Source organism: Propithecus coquereli, unplaced genomic scaffold (assembly GCF_000956105.1).
Source record: "Propithecus coquereli isolate 6110/MARCELLA unplaced genomic scaffold, Pcoq_1.0 Scaffold42, whole genome shotgun sequence".
In the NCBI taxonomy this organism is placed as follows: Eukaryota; Metazoa; Chordata; class Mammalia; order Primates; family Indriidae; genus Propithecus; species Propithecus coquereli.
This window is the reverse complement of record NW_012149952.1, coordinates 2,354,643-2,372,256: the sequence shown is the minus strand read 5'-3', so window position 1 is coordinate 2,372,256 and position 17,614 is coordinate 2,354,643. Positions and strand designations below refer to the sequence as shown.

Below are 17,614 nucleotides of genomic sequence, written 5' to 3'. Positions count from 1 at the left end.
CTGGGCACACCTACACCTGGATACCCTCACACCTGGGCACACATCACCTGCATATCCTCACACCTGGGCACACCCATACCTGCGTACCCTCAAACCTGGGCACACATCACCTGCGTACCCTCACACCTGGGCACACCTACACCTGGATACCCTCACACCTGGGCGATTGCATGTCCATGGACACCCAACTCTGCACCTTCACCGACACCCAGATTTAAGCCCCATCCGCACGTCCCTGGCCAGCCCAGACCACACCCAGCTCTCAGACCCTCCCCCCAGGGACCCAGGCACCCGCCTCCGCCCCAGCCTCAGCCCTGCCCCTGACCTGTCGGAACTTGGCTCGGGCTTCCTTCTCCTTCATGCGGCCGTGCGACACGAGGTAGTCAAACACTTCTCCTGCAGGGCAGAGGCAGGTAGGGTCAGGGAAGCGGTGCGGGGGTCAAGGGAGGATGGAGGCAGGGGAGGGGTGGGGTCTCACCGGCACTTGCGTATTCCATCACCAGGTACAGTGTCTTCTCAGTCTCGATCACCTCGAAGAGCTTCACTGCAACGGCCGGGGTGGTGCGGGGGCAGGGGGTTAGGTGGGAAGAACCCCCCCACCTCTACTTAGTAACTACGGGGATGTGCCAACCATATTACCCCTACTCAGGAACCCTCCATGGCTCCCTACTGATGGCCAGATTTCCCGAACTCCTCAGCCTCACTTTGCCACCTTTTCCACCTGGTCTCGCACAAGAACATCAGCTCGAGGCCAGGGATTTGTGCCTGTTTACTGCCGTGCCCCGGCGCCCGCACACAGCAGCCGCTCAGTCAGTATTTACCGAGTCCATGAATGAATGGACGAACGAATGCTGCGGCCACATCCAGGACAGGCTAAACTCTGCTTGTCTCAGTGAAGACCCCTCTCCCCGCTCTGACTAATGACAACGACAATGATGATGATGTCGCTAGTGATGAAAAGGCCCAGACCAGCTCCCGTAGCTCAGGCCTGAACTAAGCATTTCGATGCATGATCGTATCCGATTCTCACAGTGACCTTGTAATAAGCCCTCTTCTCACCCCCACTCCAGCAAGAGGAAGAAAGGCTCAGAGAGGTTAAGTGACTTGCTCAAGATCACACAGCAGTGATGCTACTATGAGAAACGAGGTCTCTCTAACTATTTTATAATCACTGCCCACGGCCCTCCCACCCCAATTCTGTCCTTTCCCTAGCGCCCTGGGTGGTCGCCTGCCTCTGATCCCGCCCCCTTCCCCTCCTCACCGATGTTGGGGTGGTTTAAGCCCTTCATGATGCGGACTTCTCGGAACAGCTGGGCCCGGCCGGAAAGGAAGACAGAGAAGAGTGAGGGCGGGTGGTTTGGGGGATCCTCTCCCATGCCAGGCCGAAGCAGGAGGGGTTGGGCAGGTCACCCGGCTGTCCCCGGAACCTGGCCCCCACTCTGCTGCCTCTCCCTGGGCCTCACCTTCTGCAGGCTGCTGGGGTTCAGCTGGGTTTTGTCGATGATCTTGATGGCGACCTAGAGGTGGAGGAAAGAAACGGGGAAGGTCAAGGTACCAGGGGCCCTTGATGTGGGGGGAGGTTCCCCAACTCACATCATGCTCGGATATCATTCCTTTGCCCCCTCTCCCAGAAGAGCCCTCAATCTGGGCCATTCCTAGTGGATGGGGGAACTTGGGCCTCAGGGCCTTTGCACATGCTCTTCCCGCCATCTCCAATGCTACCCTTACTTCTGCAACAAAATATCCCCTATTCCATGGTAGGGCCGGGACGAGTCTGTTCCAGAGGCCTGTGTTAGGGTGACCAAGATCTTGAGGGGATCCCTTTGTTAGGGCATCTCAGATCATTTGTTCATCACATCTTTGTTCTGAACACATGAACTGTGGAATAATAAACAACCAGCTAACATTTACTGAGCACTCAGTCTGTGGTCTATGTGCTTTATCAATAAGAACTCTTTTAATCCCTCCCGACAACCCTATGAGTGCTAGGATTATTCCCATTTTACAAGTGGGGAAACTGAGGCACAGAGCGGTTCAGTCACTTTGCCAAGGTTACATGGCTAGTAAGTTGTGGGCTGGATTTGAACTTATGCGTTCTGATAAAGTCTACCTCTTAAACACTTAAAACTTTAAAATACACATATATATTTTTAAAGAGCTTTGAGACAGCACAGGAGGAAAAATCAGAATGTTATTGGGTAAGTTTTTACTTTGAATTACACACTGGGGTAGAGCAGTGTACGTTTTTCAGTAGTGAACGACCTTTAATAGTCTTAATCCAGCCCTGGGTCTATATAGTTTGCCCGAAGGGTTTTGGGGCCACGTCCCCAAACCCCCCAGATCTACTGGATTAAAGAACTCTTCCCCTGGGAGGCCTTGTTCCCTTAGAAGCTGGTCCTCTCAGAACCCCCTGGAGTCCTGTGCGAGATCCACATATGGAGAATGATGTGTCTGTGGGGGAGAGGGTCCCCAGCTTCCCTCATATTCTCACGAATGGGTTTTTAAAAAATTTGTCAAACACTTTTTATGCCAGTATTGAGACGATCATATGGTTTCTCTCCTTTAGTCTGGGAATGTGGTGAAGTACATGAATAAATTGTCAAATGAAAAAGAACTTTGCATTCCTGAGATAAACCCAGCTTTGTTACCATACAGCATTTCTTTTACTGATTCGCCAGATTCTAGTTAATATTTTAAGATATTTGTATCTATGTTCGAGCGTAAGACCGGCCTGTAATTTTGTTTCTTGTCTGTTTTTGCTCTTACGGCCAAGCTAGCACATAAAAATCAGCTGGGCGGTGGAACCTCTTTCTTTAGTCTCTGGAAGAATCGGCATAACATCTGAATGTTTGGTAGAATTTGCCCATAAAACTCTCGGGGCCTGGTGTCTTTTGTGCGTATGGTGGAGACAGCATGAAGGTAGGGGAGAAGAAATTGCTCCAGTCATTTCTCGAAAGTTGAAGGGGAGTGCAGAGGAAATCATGAAACCACCCACCATCTTTGTTTTCATTTAAGTGTGAGTTAGAGGCTTCATATCTAGGTCATGAGGTCTGGGTGGTCCCTCTCTGCAAAGAGTATTGCCATACTCAGCACAGGTGCCCACTCTGGAAGGGAAGGTGGGGAGACTGAGGCTGTGTGTAACTACAACACAACAGGAATAAACCCGGTGTATCCTCAAGATCACTGGAAGATTTCAAGGAACCAAAGTCCACCATTAAAACAGGGAGACAGCCGCAGGTTGACGCACAAAGGCCACGTGCATCCTTAGCAATGCAACACGCGGCTCTCGCTGTGCTACAGATAATTCCAGGGACGTCTGAAATTCGGTTCTCTTTTTCCCACTGGGGTTGTTCTGGGAAAATCTGAGATATTACAACCTGTCCCAGCAAATGAGGGTCGACCCTGATCTCTACCAACCTCCCCCGAGGCTCCGGTGCTGCAGGGTCCCGTCCTGAGCCTGCCCCATCCCCGTACTCACCTCCCGACCGGTGAGGATGTGCCGAGCCAGCTTGACTTTGGCAAAGTTGCCCTTCCCGATGGTCCTCAGCAGGCGGTAGTTGCCCACGTGGGGCTGCTCCTCGGGACAGGAGGCGATGGAGTTCCGGCAGCGGGCACCCAGGGAGCGGCTGGACCAGGACGGCCCTTTGTCTGAGGAGCGGCCACTGCCCAAGGTGCCATGCTGGGTGGGGGAGACGCAGCGTGAGCTGTCCAATCCCGCCTTCAGTGGCACCCATGGGCCGGGGCCATGAACTCTAGCCCTGGTCACGAGCCCCCCTGTGGCCCTTTTAAAACTCAGGCCATAGAGAACCGTGATGGCTTTGGATGCTCCATCTGTCTCTACAAAAAGATGCCTCTGAGAACAAAAGCCCCGGCGTCTCCCAAATTGACAGCACCCGGGTCCCCAGACATTGGGCCTCTTCTTCACCGCTCACTGCAGTCTGTCTACCCCCAACTTCCTTTTTTAGTTACAAGCCTACCTAGGAGACACGGCAGGTTCGTTTCCAGACCACCACAACAAAGTATCGCATCGCAATACAGCAAGCCACTCGAATTTTTTTGGTTTCCCAGTGCATATAAAAGTTATAAACGTAACTATGCTACAGTCTCTTGAGTGTGCAATAGCATTACGTCTAAAAAAAAAAAATGAGCATACATTAATTAAAAAACACTGTATTGCTAAAATATGCTGACGATCATCTGCACTTTTAGTGAGTCATGATCAAAGATCGTGGTCACAGATCACCACAGCCTGCAATCACGGTGAAGAAGTTTGAAATATTGTGAGAATTAGCAAGATGCGACACAGACACGCAGTGAGCACATGGCGGCGCACGACAGTGCCGAGAGGCTTGCGTGACGTAGGGTTGCCACAAACCTTCCATTTGTTAAAAAAATGCCACCTCTGCGAAGTGCAACGAAGTGGGGGAGCTATGCCTGCCCGGGGCCTCCGTCATCTCCGCGACATTTTGTTCTAAACGCTGCAGCTTTGAACCCTCATCGACGCTCGGTCTGGACTCAACACTCCGCCACGGCCAGCACTGGGCCGGCCATTGGTCACTGTCTCTGCTCTAGCCCCAATTCTACTCCACACCCAAAGGTCAACATTGTATGCCCGGTTTACTGTCCCTAACATTTTATTCCAATCATTGTCACCCCAGATTGGGCTCCAAACACTGTAACCAAGTCTTTCATTTTGCCCTGAAGTCCTGGTTGAGTCATTGTTACCTTCCTTCCGTGAGAAACATTGTTGCTTCCGCCGCCCCATGAAACGCTGCCGCTTGATCCGCGCCCTGACCTGCTGTCTCCCACACCGCCGCTCCTCTCTGTCCCTGTCCCCGACGCTCTGTTCCTGCTGTCCTGTCCCTCCCGGGCCTCTCTCCCCCGCACGTCACCTGCCTGCTCCGAGCTGCCCTGGCCTGATTGCGAGCCCCAGGGACGGCGCCTCCCTTTCAGGGCTGGGGCCCAGGGTGCCAGAGGCCCCGGACAAGACAGCTCTGCCCCTGTCCCCGTCCCAGGGCTGGGCAGCAAACACGCGAACAAAGGGAGCCGAGGAAGAAAGAAGGCCAGGTGGCCAGTGGGCTCGGGGCCTGGTTCTGGTCTCCGCCAGGCCACTTAATATCGGTGACAAGCAACATTTAATGAGTGCTGGTCACTTATGCAATACGATGCCGCGTACCACATTATCACCCCCATTTTACAGGTGGGGAAACTGAGGCCCAGAGCTGGGATCTGAACCCAGACAATCTGCCCTGGAGTTGAAGCTCTTCACTTTCCCCCCCGCTATATGCCGCACGTGCCCGATCCATTTCTATTAAGCAGCCCGTGCCAAGGGCCCTACATTTAATCCCCACGGAGGGAAGCGCCTGCTCCTCCGAGCTCCAAGAAGAGAAACTGAGCCTTGGAGAGAGGGTGGCTTGTGAAGGTCACACAGTTCATCCCCAAGGGGCAGGAAGACAATCCCCCCACGGCTGGGCAGTACCAAGCACCGCTGCTGGGGCTCCGAACACGCGGCCGCGGCCCATGGTCTCCAGTTGGGTCCGGCTATGATCTGTACTCCCCAACAGGGACCCCAGGGCTCAGGCAGGGGGAGTACCTTGCCCAAGGTCACAGGGCAGATGGAGGATGGAGCAGAGTGCCTGGGATTCGAACCTGGGCCTGCTGACTGCTCCTGAGCACGGGGCTCTTTCCCACATCCCACCGGGGTGGCGCACCCCAGGCTGCCTCCCAGGGGAGGCTGGGAGGGGGGTGGCGATCAGGGCGACGGGCCTCCCATCCCCCCCGAGATAAGGGCTTGGAGAAGACTCCCTGTCAGGTGGCAGCAGGGAAGCCAACTACAGATGGGATGGCACCCCACGGAAGGCAGCATGGCTGCAGGACCCCTGGGGGCGCAGCTGGGGCAATGGGTGACAAAGGCCCCAGGGGCTGGGGGCGGGAGCTAAAATTGGCCAGTACCACCAGCTGGCCTGGCTCCCTCCTGCCCGGCTGGTGCCCCAACACTGGGGCCTGTTGCTAGGGAATCTAGGGAGGCTGGCCCCCTGGTGGGGGGCCCTGGAACTTGGAGGGGGGAGCATGACCCCAAGTGGCCTTGGCCATGGTAACCAGGTAGCAGGGGTAGGGGTTACAACCTCAGATGCCAGGACAGACAGGTGACACCCTGCCGGGACTGACAAGCATGTCTTCTTGACTAGAGGTGGAGGACAGAGAAGGGATTAGCCATCCTCAAATCCCCTCCCGGCACACTTCTTAACAACAAAGGGACACCGAGTCTTCATGTGAGCCCCATTTTACAGACAAGGAGACCAAGGCTCAGAGAGATGAGGTCACTTGCCCGAGGTCACACAGCTAGGGAGAGACAGAAACTGGGTTTCACCCAAGTTCACCTGAATAATTAGACTAATAGTAATGACAACAATAGCAGCTACAACATGCTGGCCCAGTGCACCTTACTGACATCATCCTGTTGGCTCCCGAACACACCCCTGGCAGGAGGTGCTATCATCGACCCCACTTAGAGATAAGGAAACTGAGGCTCCAAGCTGGGAGGGGATCTGCAAGCTCACTCAACAACTAATGACAGCCCTGGCTTGAGAATCCACGGGCCATGTGACTCATATCCACAGTCCCAACAGCAGCGACCATGTGGAGCACTTCCCATGTGCCAGGCTTCCCCCAGGCTGAGCAGCCTTCCGAGGGACTCGAGCGCTCACCCCTATTTTCCAGGGCCAGAAACTGAGGCTCAGAAAGGGAGAACCAGTTGTCTGAGGGCACAGGCAAACCAGCCACCAGCGCCAGCATTTGAACCCAGGACTGGGGACTCCCTGGCACCTCCCAGTAGTGACCAGGGAAGGCAGGTGGGTGGGCATTTCATCACACTCCAACCTGGTGTCTGGCCCGCAGCAATGATGGGGGGCGGGGGAGGGTCCCGCGAGATGAACAAGGGGCGAAGATAAATCTCTCTGGTGGGGACCTGGGGTGGGGGAGGCAGGGGAGGGCGCAGGGACCTGGCAGAAGGCCTGGGCAAAAGGGACAAAGACCTCCACTGGAGAGAGGGCTGGGAATGGCTGGGGGGCGGGTCTTTAGAAGCACTTAGAGTGATCAGAAACATGGGACATGGCGGGGGAGTGGGGTCTCCCTCGGATTATCCGGGTTGCAGTGTAGGGGCAGGGGAGTCCAGGAATGGAAGAAGTGACGAAGCCGTGGGGACAGGGGAAATCAGAGGCCAGGAATCCCTGGGACTTGGGGGAATCTCCTAGAAATCAGAGAGGGGGGATCCTGGGAGCAATCCTTAAAACCAGAAAAGGGGCTGGGGGCAGCGCCTGTGGGGGAAGGGGCTTCCTGGGCAAGGGGTAGCCTCGAGGAATAAGGGCTGAGCCTTATGGGAAGTCAAGAGGTCTAGGAATTTGGGGAGAAGATTCCAACAGATTGACCCTAAGAGAAGAGGCTTAAAGCCAGGGCAAGACCACAGACTTCAAGTCCAGGAGTCTTCTGGAAAAAGGATGTGGGGCCAGGCCCCGTGAGCTGAGGAGGGGGCTTCCTCAGGAGGCCAGACCCCCAGTGAGGAAGGGGGAGGCCCTGGGGCAGGAGAAAGGATGGTGGCCTAGGAGGAAGGGGCCTGGCTCGGCCTAGGAAGGAGGTCCTAGGTCGGGAGGCTGGGGTTTGGGGAGGGGGCTTGCCCGAGGCTGAGGAGTTGACACAGGGAGGAGGAGGCCCGAAGTCGGACTGGTCCAGGGCCTAGAAATCCCAGCCTGGGCTGGGTGGGGGCCCGGAGGTTGGAGGCCCAGGCTTCTTGGGAGAGGAGGAGACCAGAGAGGGTCCAGGTGGCATCTGGGGGCCCCAGGGTGCTGGGATCCGGGGACGAGGCTGCTCGGAAGATGGGGACCAGGCCTGGGCATGGAGAGACCTTGAAGAAGCCAGGAGAGGCCCTGGGCCCAGGCAAGGCGGAAACCCTCCTGCGAGGGCGCCCACGGGGGCAGGGTGGGTCCTGGAGGGGCAGAGGGCCAGAGTGAGAGGGGGGGCCCTGGGGGACCGGCTCCCAGCCTCAGACGAGGAAGGCCGGCCCAGAGGCAGGACCGGGCCAGGCCTTGCCGGGAGAGGGCCGGGGCTGGGCCTTGGGGGGTCAGGGGCCCTGCAAATCCGGGAGGGGCGAGTTGTCGGAAGCAGACGGCCTGGAGGGGAAAGGGCTCAGAACACGCCAGAGAAGGGAGGGGCTCCTGGAAGCAGGGGAGGGGGCTTCCTGGAGGGAAGAGTCCCGAGCGGAAGCGGTCTGCACGGGGACAAGACAGGGGTCCCCAGAGAGGGGCGCCCCCAGGGGTCGGGCTGGGCTGAGGAGGTGGGGAGGGCCGAGCGGCACGGAAGTCCGGGAGGGGGTCAGGAGGTGGCGAGCCGGGTCGAGCCCGGGAATCGCGAGTAGGGGCTCGCGGGGTGAGGGACACGGCGGGGCAAGAGGTTTGGCGGCCGGACCCAGCCAGGGCTCCCCAAGGGGCCGGGCCCCACTCACCGTGTCCGAGTTCCGATCGTTGCCCGGGGCCAGGGCCGTCCGCGAAGACATCTTCTCCGGGTCCCGGGGGGCAAGGGCGGCCGGGTGGGGGGGGCGGGGATCCTGGGGTCCCCACTCTTCCCCTCCCCCCCCGCCGGCCTGGGGACGCGAGCTCAAAAGCTGGGCGCCGTGAACGCCCGAATCCGCGCCGCGGAAGAGGGGGCAGGGCGGGGGAGGGGAGGGGACGCCGAGGGTCCTAGTGGCCCCGCGCAGCTGGGGCCCCGGACGCCATGGGGGCGGCGGGCAGTCGGGCTGGCGGGCTGGTGGGGGCCGCGGAGGGGGCGCGGAGCCGGCCCGGGCGGTGGCGGAGGGAGGCGGCGGAGGGGCCGGGGAGGAAGGGACGTCAGGGGGAGGGGTGGCCAGGGCGGGGCCGCCGAGACCCCGCCCCCCGCCGCCGGCCCTTAAAGGCGCAGGCCCGGGCTGGCCGGGGGCTCTGGGGGCGGAGGCAGGTCTGGGCGCGCTGGTGGGGAGCGTGTTCCCACAGGACGGTGGCGACTCACGGGCGAAGAGAGAAGGGGAGAGAAACGCCGGGGCAGAGCGCCAGAGACGCAGAGAAAGTAGTGAGAGACGTAGAGACAGAGACACACAGAAAGAGACGGGGATACAAAGGGACAGAGAGACACGGAGACAGGAGGGAAGCGCAGAGACACGGCAGGGTGAACAGAGTCGAAGGAGGACAGAAAGAGGGACAAACGCAGGGAGCAAAAGACAGAGTGTGGGAGGTGCAGAGAGACCGAGAGCTGCAGAGACAGAGAAACAAAGACTGAGAGAGAGAGACAGAAAGAGACAAAGAGATACACACAGAGACGCAGAGATCTGTGGGGCAGGACCCGGGCGCCCCACACCCTCACTCCCGGCCCACCCTCTCCCCAGTCGTGGGGCCCACGAAGCTCTGCACAGAGGCCTACGGGTGCGGAGGGGTGGCCGCTGCAGAGGCTGGCTGACCTCCCTAGTGATGCTGCCTCGCCCCCCACAGCTCCAGACCCCAGGGCTGGGGCCGCAGTGTCCTCTCCGCTGCACCCCAGCTGGGGCCTGAGGACCCTTTCTGTCCGGCTGTAGGACCTGGGGGCAGGAACTTGTGCTTTCTGGGCCTCACTTTTCCAGTTTGTAAAATGAGGAGAAGGACCCGCATGGGACTCTCTGGCAGGGTTGATGCAGGGGCAGAGGAACCCCGTGCGGGGTGTCACCTACAGGACACAGCCGCTCTCCAGATGGGCACACTCAGACCTTGCCGAAGCCACACGGTGCTGTGGGGGCCGCCCGTGCCCTCTAGACCAGGGTAGGATGAACGAAAGGGGCTTTGTGTAGTCCTGGCCCCGAATCACACAGTCCTGGGATGGGGTCTGTGCCCTGCCCGGCCCCTGCCCCTGTCTATCTGACCACCTTCTTGGGCCTCAGTTTCCCTTTCAAAAGAATGGGTGTGTTGGTAACGGGAGTGTGCTGGAGCTGGCTCAGGCGAGCTGATTGCCAAACAAGCTGATTGTTACAGTCTCAGGAATTTTGGAACTGGTTGTTAACCACAGCCATTGTTAGAAATTAAATTATGCAAACATACAATTAAATAAATTGTATTAATAGTACAGGTAATACATACTCATCATGTCCAAATTATTTGGCTACATTTACTATTATCTACGATCGTGAGGTTATTTACGTGTATTTTATCTGCATAGTGAAACTACCATATAATGGTGGGCTACTGTGCGCCTCTCCTCCAAAAACGCTTTGAACGACATCACCTCTGTAGCCTGAAATTAGCTACCATGGGAATATTTACACCATGGAAATTGGCCAGTGCTGCAAATCAAGGCTCTCCAACTCCCAGCGGCAGAGAGCTGGTTGTTGAACATTAACTGGTTGAAACTATCACCTACATAGAGGCATGGAGGCTTCCCCTTTGCCAGGCCCTGAGCACTTTATCCTTCCTGCCACTCCATGAGATGGGGCGCATCGTTATCAACCCCATTTACAGATGAGGAAACAGAGGCCCAAGGAAGAAAAGTCACATCTGAAGGACACACAACTAGTGAGTGGCAGGGCTGGGATTTGAACTCCAAGTGCCCCCAAACTCCAGAACTTGGACTTTTAACCACTATGGTTTCCTGTCCCTGAATAATAATAGTAGCAACCTCAGGCTGCGACAAATCAATGAAAATATATAAGTAAAGCGCTTCACAGGGTGTCAGATTAGAACTTCCTACGTAGGGACATTCTTATTCTTACTTAGCAAATGGGGCCTGAGGAGTCTCAGGGATGGAAGCAGAGAGGGAGGAGTTCAGGATAGTGTTCTAGAAGCACCCAAGGGCCCTGCAGGGTGAGGAATGGGGTCTTGGGGATGGGATGGAGGGGCTGACGCCCCCCAACCATGTCCCAGCCCCGGCACTGAGAGCTGTAGTTCTCCCTGCGCCACAAGGGGACAGCAGATCACCTCCCTGCACACATCAGCACCTCCCCACACGGCACTGCCTCGCTCCCCTGTCCCCAGCGCTGTCCCCACCCCATTTCCCAGATGAGGGGACTGAGGCTTACAGAGGGACGGCTATAAATGGATAAATCTTGAAAACATTGTGCTGTAAGTGATAGGAGCCAGTCACAAAAGGCCACAGTGTGTATGATCCCATTTCCATGAAACATCCAGAACAGGCAGCTCCACAGAGACAGGAAGGGGACGAGTGGTTGCAGGGCCTGGGGGGCGGGGAGTAACTGGGAGCGACTGCTAATGGTGTGGGGGTTTACTTTTTGGGGTGATGAAAATGTTCGGGAATTAGATAGCGGCAATGCTCGCCACAACTTTATGAATATACTAAAACCCACTGGACTGTATGGTTTACAAGAGTGAATTTTATGGCATGTGAATTACATCTTAATAAAAAAATTAAATTAAAAAAGGGGGGAGGTCTGACAGCGATTACAGCCCACGACAAGCCACTGATGACCACGGGGAAAGGGGGTCGAGGCCTGTTCCTCCCCCTCCCCTTTTGGCCACCTAACCAGCCCCTCCCCCACAGCCTGGGGGAGGGGAATTCAGTCTTCAACTGAAGACTTCAGCCCTTTGAATCTTAACCCTGGGTCGCTTCCCCATCTGCTGGGATTGGGGGAGGAGCTGCGATCCTAATGCGGACCCCAGCCCCAAGTTTGCCTAGGCTGGTGAGCCCTCCTCCCTCTCCGGTTGTGCCTAAACCCAAAACCCAGCCTTTAAAAGTAACCCTAACTCCCACACCCAACCGCACACGAGGCCCCACCCAGCCCCAGCCCCAGCTACACCCGCCGTGTGGACCTTCACTGTGGCAGAAGCCCACCCCAGACCCCCTCCTGTCCTCAGTGCCACCACTCCGTCCCCACTGATACAATCCTTTCACAAGTCCCCACTGTGCGCCTGCTGTGGGCCAGGCAGGCAGCTAGGGATGCGACCTGACCTGGAGTCCCCTTGCTGAATTTACATTTCGGTGGGAGGGACAGTCCTGAGAATCTGCGAGGAAGCCAGATGCCTCTGATAACTTCAGATTGTGGAAGGTGCTACAAAGGAATTGGCATATCAGAGTGACATCCCTGGGAGAGAGGGGACCCAGAGGAGCCGAGGAAGGCGCGACAGAGCTGAGACATCAGGAGGGGACCACGCGGAGACCTGGGGCAGGGGCTTTGGGGCAAAGAGAATGAGAGTTCCAGAGGTGTTCCAGTGCCACCCCCATCTGGCCCCAACCCCAGCCTTTGGGCCCAGCAGAACTTCCCTTGAGGGCTTCGCCCCATGGCAGGTACGCCCCTCCCACCCTCCTCTGGTCCAGAGGCCTCAGGGCTTGCAGGCTGGACAGCAGCTTTGGGCTCTAGTCCAGCACAGGGAGTCTCTCGGGGTGCCCAGGGTGGTGGTGTGGCGTTGGGAGGCGTGAAGAGCAGGCGTGAAGAGCAGGCCGGGGTGCTGTGGGCTTCCTGCTCCCCAGCCCAACTGTAGCCTGGCCTGAAAGCGCAGACAGATAATGACTCCTTCCTGCCCCTGGCCCCAGAGAGGGTGGGGTTTCCTGACAGGAAATTGTCCTCCTCCGAGCACCCCCACCTTCAGATCTAAGCTCTTGGCAGTCCTGGCAGAAGTAGCCTGGAGACAGGACAGCAGCAGGGCCAGAGGGACAGGCACGAAGGACGGCGGTGAGTGTGCTGGGGGCCGGGGAAGGATTCACACCCCCCGAGTCCCTCTGGGGAAGAGGCGCTGCCCGGAGTGGGACTGGCCCGGAGTTCAGGAGAACCTGGGTCTTGAACCCAGGAGAGGCTGGGGGCAAAGAGAGAATCGGGGGCCTGACCCCAGGAGGGTGCCGGCGAGAGGGCAGAGAGGAGATGGAGCAGGAGGACGGTGCAGACGAGACCCTGGGGACTCTGGGGCCTCAGAGAGGCTTCGAGGGAACCTTGGGGAGCTTGGAACCACCAAGGGAGAAGAGAGATGAGACGACGTTGGGTCTGATCCCCTCTGAGCCCAGGTGGGAAGACCAAGGCCAGGAAGGCATTGGGTGCTTACTCCAATCCAGCCCAAGAAATGGGGTCTCAGACATGGGAGACAGCGGCAAGAGCTGGGTTGGAGATTCAGTGGGAAGACAGGGGACAGGTTGGAACCGGAGATGTGGATGGGCTTGCAGCGGGCTGGGACGATGACAGGACGATGACAGGACTGGGCTTGCAGCAGCTGGAGTTGGGCTTGGGGACACACAATGTGTCAGGATGGTTCTCTAATGCAGATGCGGGGGACTGGAGGGGACAGATTCTGCAAACAGAGGTCAGGGCCTCTGCGCAGAGGGTTTGGGACTTGGGGGAAAGGCTGGCAGCGAGGAAGAGGAGGAGGGGCCGGAGGAGGGAAGCTCTGGTGGCCAAGACATCCTGCGGAGCGGGAGGCTGGGGGCTTGAGGGATGCCTCGGAAGTGAGTCAGGGGCCGGGCACCGGGAGGCAGACGAGGGGCTGGAGGGGCAGGATGTCAGAGCCAGTTTGCAGGGCGGTGTTGGAGCCAGGAAGAGGAAAGACATCGGGGCCAGTTTTGGGAAAACGTTGCAGCCAGGTTTGGGGGTGCTGGAAATAGTTTCGGGGTATCGGATCTAGTGTAGTGGTGGCGGGGGGATGTTGGAGCCAGGCGGGAGAATCTCAGACCTAGTTTGGACAACGTTGACTTCAGTTGGAGGGAAATTGGAACCTGCAATTTTGGGGTGGAGGTGGAGACAGTTTTGGGGGCGTGCTGGAGCCATTCTGGGAAGAGGCACGTGGAGGCCAGTTTGCAAGATGAAAGTCAGAGGAATCAGTGTGGGGACAGTGTGCGTGCTTGGGGGGTATTGATCACACGCAGCCATGGGGGCTGCAGGCTAGGGGTCGCCAAGGTGGCTGCCTCCCTGGGGGTAGGGACCCATGGAGGCTGGAGCGGGATTGGGGACCGTGTTTCTAGGAACAGCAGGGTTGAGAAGCAACAGCTCAGAGGAAACATCTGGCGCTTTATTTGCACAATTTTGTCCTAGTCTTACAGTGGAATATCATGTAGCACTTAAAGTATGTGAACTAGAGCCATATGGCTAGACAAGGATCAAGCTCGTGTTGCAAGTTCATGATGTGAGCGAAACAATTTATAAAAGCACCATTGCAGGACCCAAACAGTATGGCACCATTCAGAGAGAGCTGGAAACCATGTAAAACAATATATTATTTCTGGATACAAGTCTATGTAGCATGGGCTAAAGATCTGCTTAGACAGACGGACAGCGTATTCCGAATGCTGGTTTTCCTGGGAGAAGGCTGGAGCGAGCGGGGCGGTGAGAGACAGCGGGAGGCTGCAGCGCATTTTTCCTTTAAATAAACCCGAACCCAATACAGCAAATGTTTGCATTAGATGTGGGTAAGATTGCAAGCACAGAGGTGTATATTAAGTTTGTTTTCTGTACTTTTCAGAATGTTTGGATTATTTCACCATTTTAAAAATTGCCCTTCCATGGCTCCCCAGGGCCCGTGGGGGAAAGACGACATCCCTTGTCACGGCATTCAAGGCCCTGTGTGTGGCCAACTTCCTCCTGACCTCTCTCAGGTGGACTCGCCGTGCCTCCTTCCCACCCAAGGAACGAACTGTCTTGCCTCCTTCCTTCCTTCGTTTTCTGTGTAGCACCCGTTCCCCGCGTGCCTGTCCTGTGCTGGGAGCTGGGAACATACATAGTGGTGACTGAGACGCCCCCAGCCCTGCCCTCCTGGGGCTCACAGTCCAGTGGGGAACACAGAGCTGTCCCCAGGCAGTGACGACCTGAAACAGGCAGGGGTGGGATGAGGGAGCCCACGGGCTGAAGGAGCCTGGGAATCAGGGAAGGCTTCCCGGAGGAGGGGGGCATTGAGACTGAGTCCTGAAGCACCAATGGGGCTCTGCTAGTTCATGGGCAGCTGCCGGGCCACGCAGGCTGTGGGTGAGGGGCCTGAGCTTTGTCCCACGGGCACTGGGGAGCCATGGAAGGGTTAGGAGAAGGGGAGGGGCAGGTTTGTGACTTATCAAGGTCATCAAACGTGGACTGGAGGTGCCAAGACCAGAGGCTGGAGACCAGGGAGGAGGCTGGGGCAGGGACGTGGGCAGTGGGAAGGGAGTGAGAGAAGGGACAGCGGACTGGAGAGAGAGACTTAGGAGATGGGATGGGCAGGACTCAGGAAGCCGTGAGCCCTGCCTGGGCAGGGACTGGGTCTGCTTTGGCCACTGCTGTGTCCTCCGTGCCTGCACAGGGCTGGGCCCATGGTAAATAAATGCCAAAGTTTTTTTGTTTGTTTGTTTTAATTGTGGTAAAATACACATAACATAAAATTCACCCTTTTAAACCATTTTATTTATTTATGCTTTTGAGGCAGGGTCTCACTCTGTTGCCCAGGCTGGAGTGCAATGAGTGATGCAACCATAGCTCACTGCGATCTCAGACTCCTGGGCTCAAGCGATCCTCCTGCCTCAGCCTCCCGAGTAGCTGGGACTACAGGCATGCGCCACCATGCCCGGCTAATTTTTCCATTTTTTGTAGAAAAGAGGGCTCGCACTCTTGCTCAGGCTGGTCTTGAACTCCTGGCCTGAAGCCATCCTCCCACCTCGGCCTCCCAAAGTGCTAGGATTACAGGCGGGAGCCACTGCACACGGCCCATTTAAGCCATTTCGAAGTGTACAATTCAGTGGCCTTTAGTGCACTCACGACGTTGTGCAATCATCACTTCTGTCTAGTTCCAGAATATCTTTGTCACCCCAGAAGGAAACCCGTCCCCATCAGCAGCCACTCCCCGCCCTAGGCATCACGACTCTCCTCTCTGTCTCTAAGGATTTGCCTATTCTAGCTGTTTTCCAGTAAGTTTTTACTGAAGGAATGAACGAGGCAGAGACGACAGGGCGTCCTAACCGGACAGGGGACAAGAGGGGGTGGAGGGTTGAGGCAGGTGCCTGGGAGTCTGGCCCGGATGTCTGGGGAGACGGTGGGCCTGGGTCCTCATGCAGCCTCTGCCCTTGGTGGGCTGTGCCACCCTGGGAGACAGCCTTCCTGGCTCTGAGCCTGTTTCTTCACGGAGCAGGAGGACGGACTAAGATCCCGAGTCCTGCAGGCGTCAGGGCAGGAGGGAGGCAGGGAAAGGGTCTGAGCGTTTGTGCTCAGGGGAGGGAACCTGAGCTCTGCAATCAGATGGTCCAAGTGCAAATCCTGGCTCTGTCCCCGAATTCCTGTGGGACCCTAGGCAAGCGCCTTTGCCTATCTGAGCCTCTATTTCCTCATCTGCAAAATGGGCATAATAACAGTCGCCATCTCATTGGAGTGTGCAGATTCAGGGAATTATGAAGTGCTCAGACCTGTGCCCGGTACACACACACTCAAGTGCCCCATCTACAGAGGCGTTGTCACCAACACCACCATTGTCACCAACACCGTCGATGGTCATTGTTTTTCCTCCAGGTCCCCACCTGTGAAGATGCCCATCCTGAAGAGTCTAGGGGTGGCAGACCCTAAGGTGCCCCGTGCGGGGACCCTGCCCCAGAGGTCCTCTCAGAACCCCTTTGAAGAAGTTTCTGGGCTGGAAGAAGAAGAGGCGGGGGAGCTGGGGACGCTGCCCAATGGAACATCTTGCCGTCGCCGCACCACCCTGGAGAAGCTGGCAGGCCTGGCCCCCTTCCAGCTGGGCTGGGCCCCGGGCAGGCGGGCAGGCAGCCCTGGGGATGGGCAGCCCCGCTCTTTCCTGGGCCGTGTGCTGCCACCGGGGTTACGCAGGAGCTCGGCAGACTTTGGCCTCCTGGCCCGGCTTCAGGGGACCCGAGCCCAAGGTGACGAGGAGACAGCCGGGGAGGCGGCCCGGAGACTGGCCTTCCTGAGGCTGGGGCGCGGGCCCAAGCCCCGGCGTGCATCCCTGGCGGAAAGAGTGGTGCCTGCGGGCGAGGCAGCTCCTGAACCCCCGCCCAAGGTCCCGGAGCCCCCAAAGATGAAGGAGCCGTTGTCGGGTGAGTCGGAGGCCCTGCCTGACCTGGACCTGGGAGAATCACGGCGCCTGTTTCCATCCCCAGCCTGGTTGCCCTGGTCTCCATACTTGAGCCCATCCCAGCCTCCCCCCCAATCTAGCCTTCCCCCCACCTGCCATCTTCAACCTCACCTCCACGTCCAGCACCCCAACTTTGGTCCCATCTCCTCTGATCCCCTCCCTACCCCCGATGTCAACCCCCTTCCCCCCAACCTTGAACTTGACCTCATCCCCTTTCAACCTTATGGCCCCACAACCTCCAGGCTCCACCCCTCCCCATGCCCACCCCAGCCTGGCCCCTCCTCCCCCACCCCCAATCCCTTTTCCTTTTCTGTCCCGCCCTGAACCCCAACCCTAACTCCAGCCTAATCCCAAACCCCGCTCCCCAACCTGCACCTTCAGCTTCATCCGTCTCTCAACTCACATCCAAACTTTTACCTTCAAACTCACCCCCAGGCCCAGCCTCCGCCTCACCCCCACCTGCACCCCCCAATCCATCACCACCTGTCTTCGTTTCCCAGGGCTGCCATGACAAAGGACCACAAACTGGGCGGCTCAGGACAGCAGAACCCTATTGTCTCATGGCTCTAAAGTAGGAGATCAGGGCCTGG

The 17,614-nt window shown here is 57.6% G+C and overlaps 2 protein-coding genes across 3 annotated transcripts in view; one reads left to right on the top strand and one right to left on the bottom strand.

Moving 5' to 3' along the window:
- The window catches only part of MARK4 (MAP/microtubule affinity-regulating kinase 4), a 35,883-nt gene extending 27,223 nt beyond the window's left edge, over nucleotides 1-8,660 (bottom strand). For both annotated transcript variants that reach the window (XM_012653410.1, XM_012653411.1), the window contains exons 1-6: nucleotides 8,498-8,660; nucleotides 3,479-3,679; nucleotides 1,464-1,517; nucleotides 1,262-1,310; nucleotides 479-544; nucleotides 269-396 (exon numbers count right to left, since the gene is read on the bottom strand). In XM_012653410.1, the coding sequence (XP_012508864.1) occupies nucleotides 269-396; nucleotides 479-544; nucleotides 1,262-1,310; nucleotides 1,464-1,517; nucleotides 3,479-3,679; nucleotides 8,498-8,548 (549 nt within the window). In that variant the 5' untranslated portion in view covers nucleotides 8,549-8,660. The remainder of the gene's footprint in view (nucleotides 1-268; nucleotides 397-478; nucleotides 545-1,261; nucleotides 1,311-1,463; nucleotides 1,518-3,478; nucleotides 3,680-8,497) is intronic.
- A 3,956-nt stretch (nucleotides 8,661-12,616) lies between these two features.
- The window catches only part of LOC105817531, an 8,380-nt gene continuing 3,382 nt past the window's right edge, over nucleotides 12,617-17,614 (top strand). The window contains exons 1-2 of the mRNA XM_012653241.1: nucleotides 12,617-12,673; nucleotides 16,448-17,048. Of these exons, the coding sequence (XP_012508695.1) occupies nucleotides 16,464-17,048 (585 nt within the window). The 5' untranslated portion in view covers nucleotides 12,617-12,673; nucleotides 16,448-16,463. The remainder of the gene's footprint in view (nucleotides 12,674-16,447; nucleotides 17,049-17,614) is intronic.